Raw genomic sequence first — 15,019 nt, 5'->3', positions numbered from 1 at the left:
GCACCACACAACACGAAAACTCAGCGAATCTTGACCAGGCCGTCCAGAACTTCTCTGCCTGAATCACCAAGAGGGCCAACACAGTCGCCCCGCGGATACCAGCAAAAGACAGCAAAACCTCAAAACAAACCAGCTGGTACACCCCAGAGCTCAGCGCCATCAAGCGCAACTGCCTCCAACTCGAGATACTATGGCACATCACCAAGTATCCCTGTGACAGTTGCTGAGGGCTGCTTTGTTGGTGGCTTGAACACCTGCGCATCAAGGAGGCCAAGAGATCAGCCATCGCCGCTCACATCGACACAGTGGCCAACCACACAAAGGAACTCTTCAAAATAGTCAAGGAATTCTTCAACCCAACAGCCACAGAGAACATCATCCAACCCTAATAAGCACTCTGCAACACTCTCTCGGACTACTTCCACAGCAAAATTGCCACCATCTACAACAACCTCGAGCTCCAACTCACCACCCTTAACGTCAACCAACCAGCGAACACCAGCCAAATGATCACCACCTGGTCCCCACTCACCACTCAGACTACTACAGCCATCACGTCATCCATCCAGTCTAGGGTGCCCGCCAACCCCTGCCGCCACCATCTCTTCAACCTCGAAACCAACCCAATCAGCACAGAACTCACCAGCATCCTCAATACCTTAATCTGCACAGCAACATTCCCATCAGATGGAAGCACGCAGAGGTCAGAACCCCCGTAAGAAACCTTCTGCTGACCTCAGCAACCGCAAAAATTACCATCCGATCTCCTGGCTCCCCTACCCAGCCAAATTACTCAACAAAGCCACCAGCAAACAACTCAACAATTACCTGGAACAAAACCACCTACTCAACGCCTCACAATCAGGATTCCGGAGAAACTGTCGCCCTGATCCTCCTTGACCTCTCTGCGGCGTTCGACACTGTATCCCACCATACCCTCATTGACAAGACTCCCACAAAATCTGCATACAGCAAAGCGCCCTCAAATGGATCGCATCTTTTCTCACAGGATGGACACAGAGCATCAGACTTGCCCCCTTTCACCTCCGCACCCATGGAATCTGTGGTGTTCCCCCAGGATCATTCCTCAGCCCCACCATGTCCCCTCCTCGCAGACATCATCAGATTCCAATGACTCAATATAATCTCCTATGCAGGCGACACTCAACTTATCCTCTTGCTCACTGAGGAACCCACCAACGCCAAAACCAACTTCTGCAATGCCATGATCAATGTAGCCAATTGGATGAGGGACAACTGCCTCAAACTCAACTCCGACAAAACAGAAGTACTCATCTTTGGGAAGAATACCTCTGTATGGAACCATAGCTGGTGGTCGTCAGAGCTCGGACCATAACCTACACCAACAGACTATGCACATAACCTAGACATCATGCTCGACAAGCAACTGATCAGGGAACGAAAAGGCAACACAGTCGCCTCCTTCTGCTTCTACACCCTTCACATGCTCCGCTGAATTTTCAGATTGATCCCAATCAACACCAGAAAGACCGTCACACAGGCCCTAGTCACCAGCTGCCTAGTCTATGGCAAACCCCTCTATGCCAGAATTTCCAAGCATCTCAGAAAACTCCACACCATACAGAGCACTGCAGCCAGACTCATCCTTGACCTTCCCAAATAGACTCACATCACCCCCCACCTCAGAAGCCTCCACTGGCTCCCAATCCAGTAGAGATGCCAGTTCAAGAGCCTCATGCACGCATACAAAGCCCTACAGGACCAAGGACGATCCTACATCAACCATCGACTGAACTTCCACTTACCCGCAAGACACCTGCACTCCACTTCACTCACCCTCACATACACCCCCACCTCCACCGCAGCGGGGGCAGCTCCTTCTCCTACATAGCCACCAAGTCTTGGAATAACCTGTCCCTCCACCTCCGAATGGCACCCTCCCTGACAGACTTCAGAAAGAAACTCAAGACCTGTCTTTTTGACAGAGACAAAGCATCTGCAGTGCCCAGATCCCCCTAGTGATGACAGAGTGCGCTATACAAATTTCTGATTGACTGATCTCTCCCTGACCTCAAACCAGGTCATGAGACTAGACGTCACCCAAGGCCATATGCAGCTCTTCTCCCCACTGGATGTGTTCCACACCTCAATATTTCCATCATGACCACCCTCACATCCTGTGCCACCCTGTGCCATGCAGTTCTTTGCATCCAGGAGCTGAGGCTTCCCAGCCTTTGTGTAACTGTAGGCTCTGAGCAAACCTTCATTTCAGGCTCCGCACCAGCCTCCTTGTTTTGTAACACCCTCCACTTAAGATCTAGGTCGACCTTCTCCCTGGGTCATTTCTCCTCCCATGCACCCTGCGGCACAATCGCCACTTATATGATAAGCTGAGTACTCACATAGTTTGGGTGGATGTCGGCCAATGTGTGTTCTACCCCATCATCCACCACCACCACAGTCACCCCTCGGCCCGTCACATTCCGCTCCCAGACACCCGTCACATTGATGTCCATCCCCGGTCTCCGGGCATTGTTCTAGACAAAAGAAAATACGAGTTACTAAATAATGAGTCTCACATGGCTCCCACAGTAACTGGCAGTGAGAAGGGTGAATTACAGTACACACCAGAGGTACAACATGTCAGTAGCAAAGCCAGGGGCACTGTGTATGTAGGGGCTCTGAAATTGTATCTCACTGTGGTGAAGGCCCAGAATACCTATATCCTATTGTGAAAGAGGGCCCAAGACATCTTTACTGAAGTGAGAGCAAGGGCCCTGGAGACCCATGTGTTCGCAGCTCCAAGACACTTATATGTAAAAGTGAGCGAGGGTCAGGGATACCAAAATGTGATTATTATTAGCAGGGGCCAATGAGGACTACACAAGAGTATGAGTGAGGGCTAAGGGAACTATATCAGACTGAGAAAGCCCAGGATACCCATGTCAAAGTTGAGTCAGGCGAGTAATAATGTATTGATATGTTAATGAAAACCATTAAACAAAACCAGGAAAGAAAATACCACAAGATGATTGACATGCCAATACTAAAACCAAATTGATTGCTTAAAAGTTTGATTGAATTAGATAAGTAAACATTGCACGTTATATTCTAGTCCATCATTTCTAAAAGTCAATTTCATTTCATACAAGATTTCTTCAAGATAGGTCAATTAAAACATCAGTGCTTTCATGGTTGACAATAACTTTAACAATATGCAGTGAGCACTGCTTCCAGGCCCCACTTTAAAACCGCCCCAGCTCAAGCATCAATTTGCCAGATTGGGATCAGCAAGCGGTTGGATAATAGACCAAATAGTCTGTCAGATCTAGGATGGCACCGGGAGAAGGTCAAGGGGATACTAGTGCTCGGGCAAAACAATTCCCAGCTGGACTAATGTTTTGAAAGAGATTGTTGTAGGGGTATTTAAAATGACACAATTTAAATATAATCTAGACAATTCAGGCAGAGGATTTTTTTGGTGATTTCTCCTCTAAAGTTAATGCTGAGTCCAAAAACTTTGTCTGGAACAGATGCACAGCTTCTCACTAGACTGCCAAACATTAATCGAGGGCTGCTTTGGTTGATCCAATTCCTGAACGATTGAAGCAGAGGCGTAAGAATTTCCTCCTTTGATCTAGAAGAAGTGGACATAGAAATATTATGTGCAGTAATAATTCCGATTTACTTCCGCATCATCTGCAGCATGAGCTGGCAATCTTTGAATTGCATGGTTGAGTGGTAATGTTAGTAAAAGGAATTTGCAGCAGATGTATTTGATACGTATTGAGTGCTTCAGATTGATCAGTAAATACGGTTGTGGCGAGGGAGAAGTAAAGAATGGCAATAAGAGATGGGCTCTTTGTAGATTTTTAAAGGCCTACAAATTGGTTCTGAAACATAAATTTCTGTCAGCTATTTTAGTCATTATCTTGACATGGTTATAGTCCTGATTGGACTCCCTCAACTCCTTAAGCTGGGAATCATTCAATAGGCCTTCAAGGTGCCGCAAACCATCGACTTGGTGGATGTTAGGAAAGGTTGCCAGTTCTTTCCAGTTCAAACTTTTTAGAGACTTTTCAGGTGCCATTCTCAGCAGCTGAGATGGATGCATTTGCGGTCCTCAGCTTTTTGAATTACTATCTGGTAGACCAAACTCAAGCCTTAGCCAACTGGTGGGTGTGATTTCGGGTACTGTGAAGATAGCCTTGATTGCTCCCAAGTAAAACTGCTAAAGGCACTTATTCAATGATGATGCCCAATTCAGACCTTCAAAAGGGAAAGAATTACTTTGGCTCTAAAAATATTTCCAAGATGTATGTGCCTTTAAGGCATTTTAATTGGTTAGAGATGTGCCTCAGCTGATGTTGCATCAGGCTGACAGAGCTCTTTGATGATGATTGAATTTTAATTGTTCATCTCTCCATACCCTAAATACAGGGAGGACTCGGTTGCTGAAATCATTTGAGAGTTAAAACTCCATGAATATTTAGTCTTGCAGCTGCCGAATTTCATATTTTTTGTTTTGGCCAGATTTATTTTTAATTCATTTCTAAGATTGTATATGTTAAGACCCTTTAGGGCCCTTTAGAGGCTGATTAGCGTCTGATCAAGCCCCACAATGTAATAGGCATATTGTTAAAGCATCACATATTGACTGTTTAGTTTTGGTGGGTAGGTCCTTAAATTAGCAAGTAATGTTAATAAATCAGCTGTATAAAGGTTAAAACCTACAGGGGCCGGTTTGCAACCTTGCTTTAGGCCCCAGTTAGTTGGAATTTTCTTGAGAGCGCACAGAGCCATGTATCCACATACAGCAGTCTGATTAATCGCGGCTCTGGAATACCCAATGTTTGCAGTTTCGCCCATGTGAGGGTCAACAACACCCACATACTAGTGTGTGTGAGGGACAATTATACCTATATCTGGGTGTGAGCGAGGGTCCAAGACATGTAGACCCGTGCGAGTGAGCATCTAGGATACATCCAAATGTGAATAAGGACACAGGGCACCTACTCCTGAGTATGAATAAGGGTCAAGGTCACCTATATCTAAGTGTGAGGGAGGACCTAGGTTACCTAGATCCATGTGTGAGGGCTCTAGAGTCCTGTAGCGGGACGTGACTGATGCAACCTAATATTAAACTAGAGTCTGGTGGCTCAGCAGACTAATGCATCCCTTGAAGTAGCCTGTAATTGGCCTCATGGTCACAGGTTCAAATCTTGGTAAGCACACTCAGATTTTCATCCTTTGGCTGTCGATAAAACTAGTAACACTTCGCTGGGTTACAAACCTTTGTTATTCAGCACTACAATACCCCTCTAACTGAACATAAGCTTTACAAATATGCATGTTACGTGAATCCAAGTGTGAGGGACGCCCAAGTGTGGGGATCCAGGACACTTTTCTCCTAGTGGGAGGGAAGGGTCAACATATCTTGAGGGCTCTAGACACCTTTATTCAATTTTACTAATTCTTTAATCCAATAGGACTAACTTGTACTCCAGTAAGAAACAAGAAAGCACACAGTGCTGAGTATTCACAGGCTGCCTGCATTCAGCATCACTGTAGTATAAAATCTTTGGTTGTGCAACGATTGATAGCATTTGGTCTCGATTCTGTAGGGACTCCGCAAGCCTACATTCCCATAAAAGAAACAACTAATACATAGCTTTTGAAAGGCTGCTACTATCTGTCCTTGTCACTTTGCTATTACAGTCCCCTAAAGATCACTTGCTTACTAATAGGAAAGGTTGTCAGGACACACTAAACATCCTTTCCTGAGACAGAGCCTGCTAAATTCCTGTAAAAACATTGAGAATCATTTACTCAGACTGTAACTAAATAGTTGACTCTAGAGAATATGGTAATCATTTAATATAAACAGTCATAAATATGCAAATGTTGAATCCTGCTTTTTAAGAGATTAATACTTTTATGTACGAACAGAGCGCTTTGTCGTCTGCATCTTGTAAATTCATTTTTATCACCATGGTCTCATTTTCTTTTCAAAACAGCTGTAGGTCAGAGGGCATTGTAAATACCATATGTGTACATTAATAAACTGATCTGCTCACTGTAGCTCTCCATTTGTGGACCAAACGCTGTGCACACCTTCCATTCTGAGAACAATTTAAATGTTTTACGACAAGTAATTTCTGATGGAGCACTGTTCAATTTAAGAGTTTAAGGTGGGGTCAGGGTTTCCTTTACCAGACTATGAAAGAGGTCCCAGGCTTCCCATTTTAGGGTAATAATTAGGAGCCACATTCTCAGTGCAAGTGAGAGCTCAGGGTATCCAATTCTGAGCGAGGGCCCATGACACTATTTAGGGTGGGATGGATGGTCCATAGCACTCCAATCTGAGTGGGATTGAGAGCCTACGATATCATGTTCTAAATGTGAGAGAAGGCTTAGGATGTTCTAGTATGAATAAGAAAGAAGGAGTAGGTTACCCCATATAAAGTGTGATTGTGGTGCTAGGAAACCCTATTCTCAGTGAGAGGATCTGATATTACATTCAATCTGAGGGGAAGCACGGGATAAAACATTGTGTGCGTGAGGGAAAGTCAGGGCCCAATAGGCTTTTTGTTTGAGCTAGTGCCCCCGATACGGGGTGAGTGCACCCTGAATACCACATTCTGAGCATGAATCCGGTCCCATCCTTTGCTCCCAATGAAAGATTTCTAGAGATTCTGCACTTCTCACCAAGTGCCACTGGTGGGGATACTTGGGGTCATTGAACGTCACACTGCGCTTGGAGCGTCTGAGATGCCGCTGCTCCGTGTACCACAGCACGTGGTTGTGCCGTGCCAAGAGGTCCTCCACGGCTGCCCTCAACCTAGACTGGCTGTCCTGCTCCAGGGCATCCCCACTGCCAACGAAAAGAAAGTGGTCCTTCAGCTCCCCTATCTGGCCCTTGTTCACGAGGCCTGTGGTTTGTGCCAGTTCATCCGCCACACGTGCCAGCTGCTCCGTGTTCGCCGCCTCGTTGGGGATCTGTAGACACACGGCCCAGGACATTGGCTGGATGTCCTCTTCCGGGCCCTGGGCAAGTCCACATGATGTTGACACAAACATTAATGCCAGGCCCAGCCATAGGCATGTGGAGACGCGTTGTTGGGAGCATGTCATTGCAAGGCTGCACTGCAGCGCCAAGCCTTTCATCAGAGGCATCAGACTCCAGTGCTGCAGGGGGAAAGAAAGAGAGGAATATAAGAATGGCTCTGACAAATCACAAAAACAAACCTTTTCACAAATATGTAAAGGAAATAAAGTGCTGATGAAATCTTGGTTATTTGATCAATCACTGGTGCCATGGACAGAACCACTTTGAATACATTACATTTTACAAAAAGAGCACCCCTCAGAGAATACGAAAATGTGAGATGTGCGGTGACGCTTGACTTCAGAAAGTGATGTCAGAAAGAGATAAACTTCTTTAAACCCCCTCCCCTCCACCCCAACCCCTTTTGAAAACCCCAATTACATCACAGAAAGTAACATCATATAACCTTGGAACCCTAGAACATGCAAGTAAGTCAATGCGTCCAAGCAGAAGACCATATCCCACAAGAAATGTTAACAAAAACTTACAAATCTAAGCAAAGCAGCGACAGATATACCCAAATAGAAATAATTCTATCAAATCCCGCCTTTCAGTACAGCAGTTTGTAAAGGAACCCTTAAAAAAGGCTGGTCCAGAACCCTCAATCCTGCCTGCTGGAGTTGAACCCTCAGCAAGGTGGGGAGGAGCCATCAACACTATATCCTAAGCAATATCCAGTATATTGTTACTTGTTTATATGCGTTAATTACTTTAAACGTTGGTTCTTTGCACAACTAGAGTAACTATTCTATGGGTATTAAAAGGAAGTGGGGAGCAAAGGGAAAACAGGTACTGTGTGTTTTACATGCTGCCGCTACATAAAAAAAAATACATCATCGCATAGTGCCTCTGGGTACAATCAGTCCACATCTGCTTATAAGCAGATTCATGGTGCCTTTCTGTGACTGGCTAGCTTACTACTGTGAGTAAAGTAGCCATCCTGCAATGACGACTGTCCTTGTAGACTACAACAGAAGCCATTCAAGGGACAAGGAAAGTGTGACAATCCTGCAACCAGCTTCCGACAATCCACTAAGTTTTCATTACTGGTAAAACCAATAGCAACTATTAGAAGCATATTCATGCTCTCATTAACTATAAAAGATTTCAGTATCATTTCTTTATAGAACTGTAATATTATTTTTATTATTATTAAAGGCATCCTGGAATATGTTGCAAATTGGAGTAATATGTGACCCCGTGAAATAATACAGTTATTTTTTTTAATAAGAGACATGTCATACTGTTAAATTATATTGATCAAGTTAGGTCAAGTGTTTTTTTATTTTTTGGCCGGGCTGGGAAAGGAATGCTTTTGTCAAGCATTCCTTATACGAACACACTGGTCATCAACAAATCTCACTGTGGAACTGAAAGCTTCAGGCCAGAGTAGGCAGAGTGAAAACCAGCCCAGAGTCTAGGGGGTAGTCCACGCCTGGTTTCTCACAGCCACTCCTTGAGCATGGAAAGAGAAGAATGGGCTTCAAATTGTGATTCGAGCCATGCTGTCTTCTGACCCAGTCCACTATGTATGCAGAGCAAGATGAAGTGAAAGCGGTCAAATTTCAAATTGTAATAAATTTGCCCTCTTCTACATAAAGAGAGCTAAAACCACCAAATTACACATTCATAAGCATATTTAAATCTTTGAAAGACAATTACATATAATTACAGAGTTTACATAAAACAAAGCATACTTTACAGTCCTTACAAGGCTACTCCAAAAGATAGGTTCAATAAATCAATCGTGTTGCATGGGTAAACTCACACATGGGAAGTACCTTGCATACATACCATGCATTACCAACAGGCAACTATGGTCATGATTAGCTCACCCAATCCATGCTCCTAAATGATTTACCAAGGGCAATCTGCCCGATTTAAAATGCAGTTATAACCAATGAATTTTAGGATCCAAAAAAACCTGTAAATAGAAGTTCATGTCTACCATCTTGGCCTTTTCAAAACTGGAATTAAGTATCATTACCGTGCAAAACGTCTTGTTAAAAAAAAGTCTGTCTAGCGGTTGATTTTAGATCAAATGTAATTTATTCACAGCATCTCCATCTGACAATTGCACATTTTTATTCTTAGCAGACAGTCTTTTGAAGCAAGGGATGCACTTTGACTACACACCCAGTAAGCAATACACGGCCACCAACTGCATCTTAAATTGTTTTTCACTCAGAAGGTGAGAGTAGGTAAGGAGTAGCAAGTGAATAGAGTATTGTGCACCGTGTGCATTGTGAAAGGAAGTCAAATAATCAAAGCAGGGATATGCAAGTAAACCTGCATGCTTCCGGGGAGAAGAGTAGGTTAATGTGACTTTACACATGCTTAAAGTAACATTTTCTGTTTGAATCATTTGTTGCTGTAGATAAACAGATAGTCAGTAAAGCAGTACTCATTACAAGCAGTGGATAGCGTGTAGATAACACAGATGTCTGAAATAAAGTCTTTAAGTTGTCCACACACCAATGCACAGTGAAAGTGTGTGGGGTTGACCGAGAGGATGCCTCAAATATGTCAGCAAATGGGATGTTACTGAGGGAGGCCATGATTGGTGCCTTCTTGGGTGAAGTGTGCTCCCTAGGGTAACAAGGATTGCTCTAAAAATAGCTGCTGGGACATGTGGAAGGGGTTGGTCCTGTTGATGTAATACATGAGAGCACGTTTAACATCTAGGGTGTGAAGGGATCTCTCCACTACAGAGTTTTGTAGGAGGAAATAATCTTGCAGCTCTATTGTTTGGTTGAGGTTGAACAAGGAAACTAGTTTGGGGAGGAACTTTGGGTTGGTTCTGAAAACAACTTGAATGAAAGGTTCTTGGAGTAGGAGAGCCTGCAACTCACTAATGCGTCTGAGAGATGTTATAGCTGCAAGGAAAGCTACTTTCCAGGTGTGGAATTGCAAGGGGCAAGATTACAAGGGCTCAATGTGTGGGGTCGGGAGCGCTTCCATAGGTTTGGAAAGGACCACATTCAGCTACCATTATGGGGAAGGGCAATCTAGAGTGAGATGACCCACTTGAGGCTCTTCATGAAGGCCATGAATACTGGGATAAAAAAGAATTAGGACTATTCCTAGTTTTGCATGTATGAGGCCATAGCTGCTAAATGCAGTCATATAGAAGTGTAGGCGAGGCCTGAATTCTGCAGATGAAGAAGATAGCAGATGTCCTGGACAATGTGTTTAAGAGGGTCCAGATGGTTGGAAATGCAATAATGGACAAACATATTACATATTGCGGTGTAGCAGGCCTATGTGGTAGGTCTACGAGATTCCCGCAGGAAGTCTATGCATTCCTGTAGGAGGCATAAGTAGCCAAACTCTAAAACCTCAAGTGCCGATCACTAGATTGAGCTGTCTGGAGTCTGGTTGCCTGATCAGAACTTGGTTGCGTGTGAGTATGTCCAGCCTGTTGAGAAGATTCCCGTGGGGGCAGACTGACATCTTGAGGAGTGTTGAGTGCCAGGGCTAACTGACCCATGTGGGCGCAACAAGGATAAATGCCAGAGATGTCGGTCACATCTACCAAACATACATACAGAAGAGTGGGATAGGTGGAAAAGCGTATGCAAAGATCCCCGACTAGTTCATCGAAAGTGCATTGTTCATGGACTGTCGGGGTGGGTACCTGGAGACGAAGTTTGGCATTTTGCGTTTTCAGGACTGAGAAACAGGTCTATCTGCGGGGTGCCCCAGTACTGGAAGTACTGGAATAGGACCTGTGGGGGGATTTCCCACTCATGGACTTGTTGAGAAGTCCTGCAAAGCAGGTCTGCTAAGTGGTTGTCCACTCAGGGAAGGTGCTCTGCCAGAAGATGTATGTGGTGGTGGAGAGCCCAGTGCCAGGTGTTTTTTCTAAAGTAATGAGAGAAGGAGAGAGAGAGTACCACCCTGCTTCTGAAGGGAGTAGGTGGTGGTCAAATTTGCTGTATTGATTTGGACTATTTTGCCCTAAATGACTTGAAGGAAAGCCTTTAAGTGGTATCATCTGGAGGAGATGCCCTGATGCGATAATTGTGAAGGGTCTGTGTCGCCTGTAGGGTCGACATTGCAGTCGGCTGTGGCTCAAAAAATGATTCACAGGGTTTGCCTGGGTCATAAGAGGAGTGTGGAGATCCCTCTAGGTGACTGTGGAGGAAACAGCGGAAGTGGTGGTTGAGGAGAAAGTGGAGCAAAAGGGGGTGCTGGTGCCCCTGGCTCAATGCTTCTTGTGCCTGGGAGTTTGCAGGTTTCTGCTCAAATGCTAATCTAATTTGAGGCAGAGTCTCTGTCGGTTTTGGCCAGTGTGGCTTCACCATAAACTTCCCAGTAAGGGAAGATTTTGGCCTCACAATGAGCTTGTTTGTGGAGATGAGCGTTGACGGCTGAGAGGGAAGGACACCCTTAGGTGTATCTTTTTTTCAGACCAGAGGCCTTCGTTCGGTGCTGACCGGAGCCCTGGAGGCTGTGGCACTTTGAGCACAGGGCTTGAAAAAGGACTGCCTTGGAGCGGTGCTATGCCTTGGTGTGAGGTTACTCAGGAGAATTAGAGTGGGCATTAGAGCCTACCATGACTATGACCCTAACGAGGTGTTCGTTTGAGGGCCACTGGTCTTGTAGGTAGTGGGAAACTCCTCTTTTTTCTCATGGTCAGAGCCATTGAAAAGATAGCCACTGGACTGGGCTGTGGCTGACGGGGTAAGATGCCTGAAGGTCCAGCTTCCTCACCTTCCTCAGCACCGACGGAGTCCCATTTGTCAAAGCTGTCTAGTGAGTCGATTGCTGGAGCATTTCACGGTGCAGCCAATTCCTCTCCCTTTAGTATAGTATTTTTCAACTGGAAGGCAAGGCAAGCTTCAACGAGGTGTCTTCGTGGTTGTGGAGAGTCAGAGGTTACAAACCTTAAGGTGGTCCGACCACAGGCACTTTGCGTGGCACTGGGGGCAATGTCTTTGGACGTACATCCTTGTTTTTAAAAAACAAATTAGTATAATCAGGCTTCCCTTCAAAGAAGGAGGAATTAACCTAGTGACAATACTATAAAAAAACATGGTATGCAAAATGTTGGCCCAAACAAGAGAATTTTCCAAGATGGTAATTGGAAAGCTGCCAATGACTTGTACACAAAACGATTTGACTTTACAGATGAAATACACTGCCACAGTAAGCTAAAAAGACAGCAGTAAAAATGCGGATTAAAATATAAATAATTTACAGGTCTAGCTCTACAGTGTCCTTCATACAACAGGGATATACATTCTTCCCAAGTCTATAAACAGAGTTTTGCTTTATTTCCCCGACAGTGGCTACATTTTGATGATAACTTTTATTATCTTGGGTTGATTTAGCATTTGCTCATCCTTTTGTTCATGCTTCCTGTCTACTCTCTTGGATCAAGGTTTTAAAATCAGTTTTCAGACTCTTCTTAATATTCGTCCTTTCTTGACCTCTTATCAAGAAGACAAATAAGACTGTTTTTCTCCCTTCTTAAGTCATTCTTAAACCTTATGTAGGGAGGTCCTAACAACAAATGTAGTGAAGCAGACAGTGTCATTTAAAAAAAATATTTTCTGTCATTTAAAATTACAAGGTCATAGATAAGATCGCAATAATCAAATAGGACAGGGTTGGGACGGCAGTAGGGCACAGTGGGGCATATGTAAATCATGAAAGAGAGATAAACAGTGTAAGAAAGAAAGGGGGGGGGGGAGATTTTATGCATATTTGCTGAGCGCACTGTCCCTCAAAGGGTATCCTGGCTCTGAGCAGGTACATCTTGGGCCCAGTGGGTCTTCGGCTTCTTATGGAAATCAAGAAGTGAGGAGGAGGCTCTAATGCATAGTGGCCGGTTGTTGCACGCTTTAGGAGTGATGTAGGAGAAGGCGAGAGAGAGAGACTGTGATGGAGACACATATAGATATGGGGACAGAGATAGGTGGAAAGATAGAGAGTAGGGGAGAAATAGAGGATGGCCAGTAGGAATAGAAATACAGAGACAGAAAGAGACAAAGCAACAAACCCTTATGAAAAGCATTTTCACCATACAAAAGCTTACACATTTTGTTCTATCAACATTTTTTGTTATGTTTCCTTTTTGAAAAAAAACTTTAACTGGACGTGCTGTGCCGTATTTGCTCAGATTGTTTACACGTACCATGGCTAAATGAGGCTTTCACCTTAACAGAGTTTATCAGGCGATGAGCCAGCCAGTGAGCCAAATGCTGGCACGAAGACAAATCAACTCAGCCCTTCGTGCTTTCGAAATTGTTAACATGGCAACTGTGATAAACCCAAATTAGTATTCCACGGCCTACAATGTGTTTAGTTTTTGGTGCATGCAATTTATGAAGCCATCTTAGGTGGAGACGTTTACACAGAACTACAGAAACCCTACTCAATCTTTTATATAACTGCTCTACTCAAATTAGGACTCCTCTTATACCCACAGTTGGACGGTCTGACGATCATTTTATGGGAACAAAATCAAAAGTTTTTCTGATTTAACACTTCAAAATATTACCATTGGGAACTTATTTTGTAAAAAGCACTGGCAGCAGCAGTTTTGCTATTTCGTGGCACTGCAGAGAACACGTGTTACTATTACCACACAACACTTCTCACTTTTAATGAACTAAAAAGATAGAAAATTTGAGATAGCCTTGCCAAGAAATGCCCATGCACAGAGATTTTAGGAAGAAGTGTTTAAGTTTTTGAGCTCTAGTGGTGTCATGATTATCCAGTACTGCCCATTTCAGGAGAAAGTTTCACTGAGAACAGCCTTGTCTATTCTAGTACCATGGCCTCATTGTAACTTTGAGTGGCTGTCTTACTCCTGAATTTATAGAATGCTGAAATTCATAGAAAAAACTTTTTGTGGCAGCGACATTGTTTGGCTGGGTGTACGTTAAAGTGATCCACTCATCACAGTGGTCACAAACCGGTTTAGAAACTACAAACGTATTTATTAACACGATATCTGAGAAGTAACTCTATCCGGCCCCACATCTACCATGACGCCCAACAGCAGTATACACCTGCACGGGCACCTTGGGAACCCTCAAGTCACTGGCAGAGCAACAAAGCCACCCAAAGCAAGACAAGTAAGTAGCCCACTTATGTGGCCTGTACATTAAATGCACTTTTTAAGTTGCTCACAGGTTTGACAAAAATTGAACAAACTTTGCAACAGTAGAAATGCAGGTGCACTGTGCTGCTGCTGCATTGGTGTGTGCTAATTGTGAAGCAGAATACTTCTCTGGTTTGAAAAACAAAAGTGAGTCTCGTAACATTGATTATTATATCGAAGTTTGACTTCCCTATGACATGGCTATGAAGGCACAACAGAGTTGTAAGTGCACAATGCAATCACCAAGTTACATAAAAGAAACCACTGAGCAATCCAATCCAAAGAATTTGCTAAAGAACCTAAACCTGACAATATCAAGGAGGCTGCTGTGCTTAAAAGATGCAAAGTATAATCTTTCAATCAAAACCCATGAAGAAAGGTGATTTCCTGAGAAGGGTTTTGTCAGTGAAATGGTATGACCAAGGAGACTGTTTCACCAACAGAGAGAACAGGTTGGGCTGTTCATGGGCTGGAGCATTGTACTTCATTGTTGCCTATTCATACATAAGACATCACGCTTACATACAAGCCCTGCTGCCCTGAACAAATCACAGCAGATTCAGATTATCAATAAAACATCTTCAACAGACCAAGAAACTATTACATTGGTTACATTTCAGGTGGACGTGAAGAGGATTCAGACCAGACTGCTGAAGCATTGGACGGCAGCGGGTTATCCGTAAAGGGATTCCTTCAGCAGAGGGTTGGATCCAACAATTATCATTCAGATAAAGGAAAGCCAAAGAAAAAAGGTGAATTTGTCAATAAGAAACACGTGGCCATCCCATCTAGGCCACTGCAGCGCTTTAACACAA

General features: G+C 44.0%; 1 protein-coding gene across 1 annotated transcript in view; it reads right to left on the bottom strand.

Annotated features, from left to right (window-relative positions):
• The window catches only part of PCSK7 (proprotein convertase subtilisin/kexin type 7), a 199,066-nt gene that overhangs the window by 100,782 nt on the left and 83,265 nt on the right, over positions 1–15,019 (bottom strand). The window contains exons 4-5 of the mRNA XM_085647442.1: positions 6,691–7,170; positions 2,385–2,519 (exon numbers count right to left, since the gene is read on the bottom strand). Coding sequence (XP_085503568.1) covers positions 2,385–2,519; positions 6,691–7,170 — 615 coding nt within the window. The remainder of the gene's footprint in view (positions 1–2,384; positions 2,520–6,690; positions 7,171–15,019) is intronic.

This window comes from Triturus cristatus, chromosome 3_2 (assembly GCF_964204655.1).
Source record: "Triturus cristatus chromosome 3_2, aTriCri1.1, whole genome shotgun sequence".
Classification (NCBI taxonomy): Eukaryota; Metazoa; Chordata; class Amphibia; order Caudata; family Salamandridae; genus Triturus; species Triturus cristatus.
Note: the sequence above shows the minus strand (reverse complement) of the source record. Positions and strands in the feature narration are given on the sequence as shown.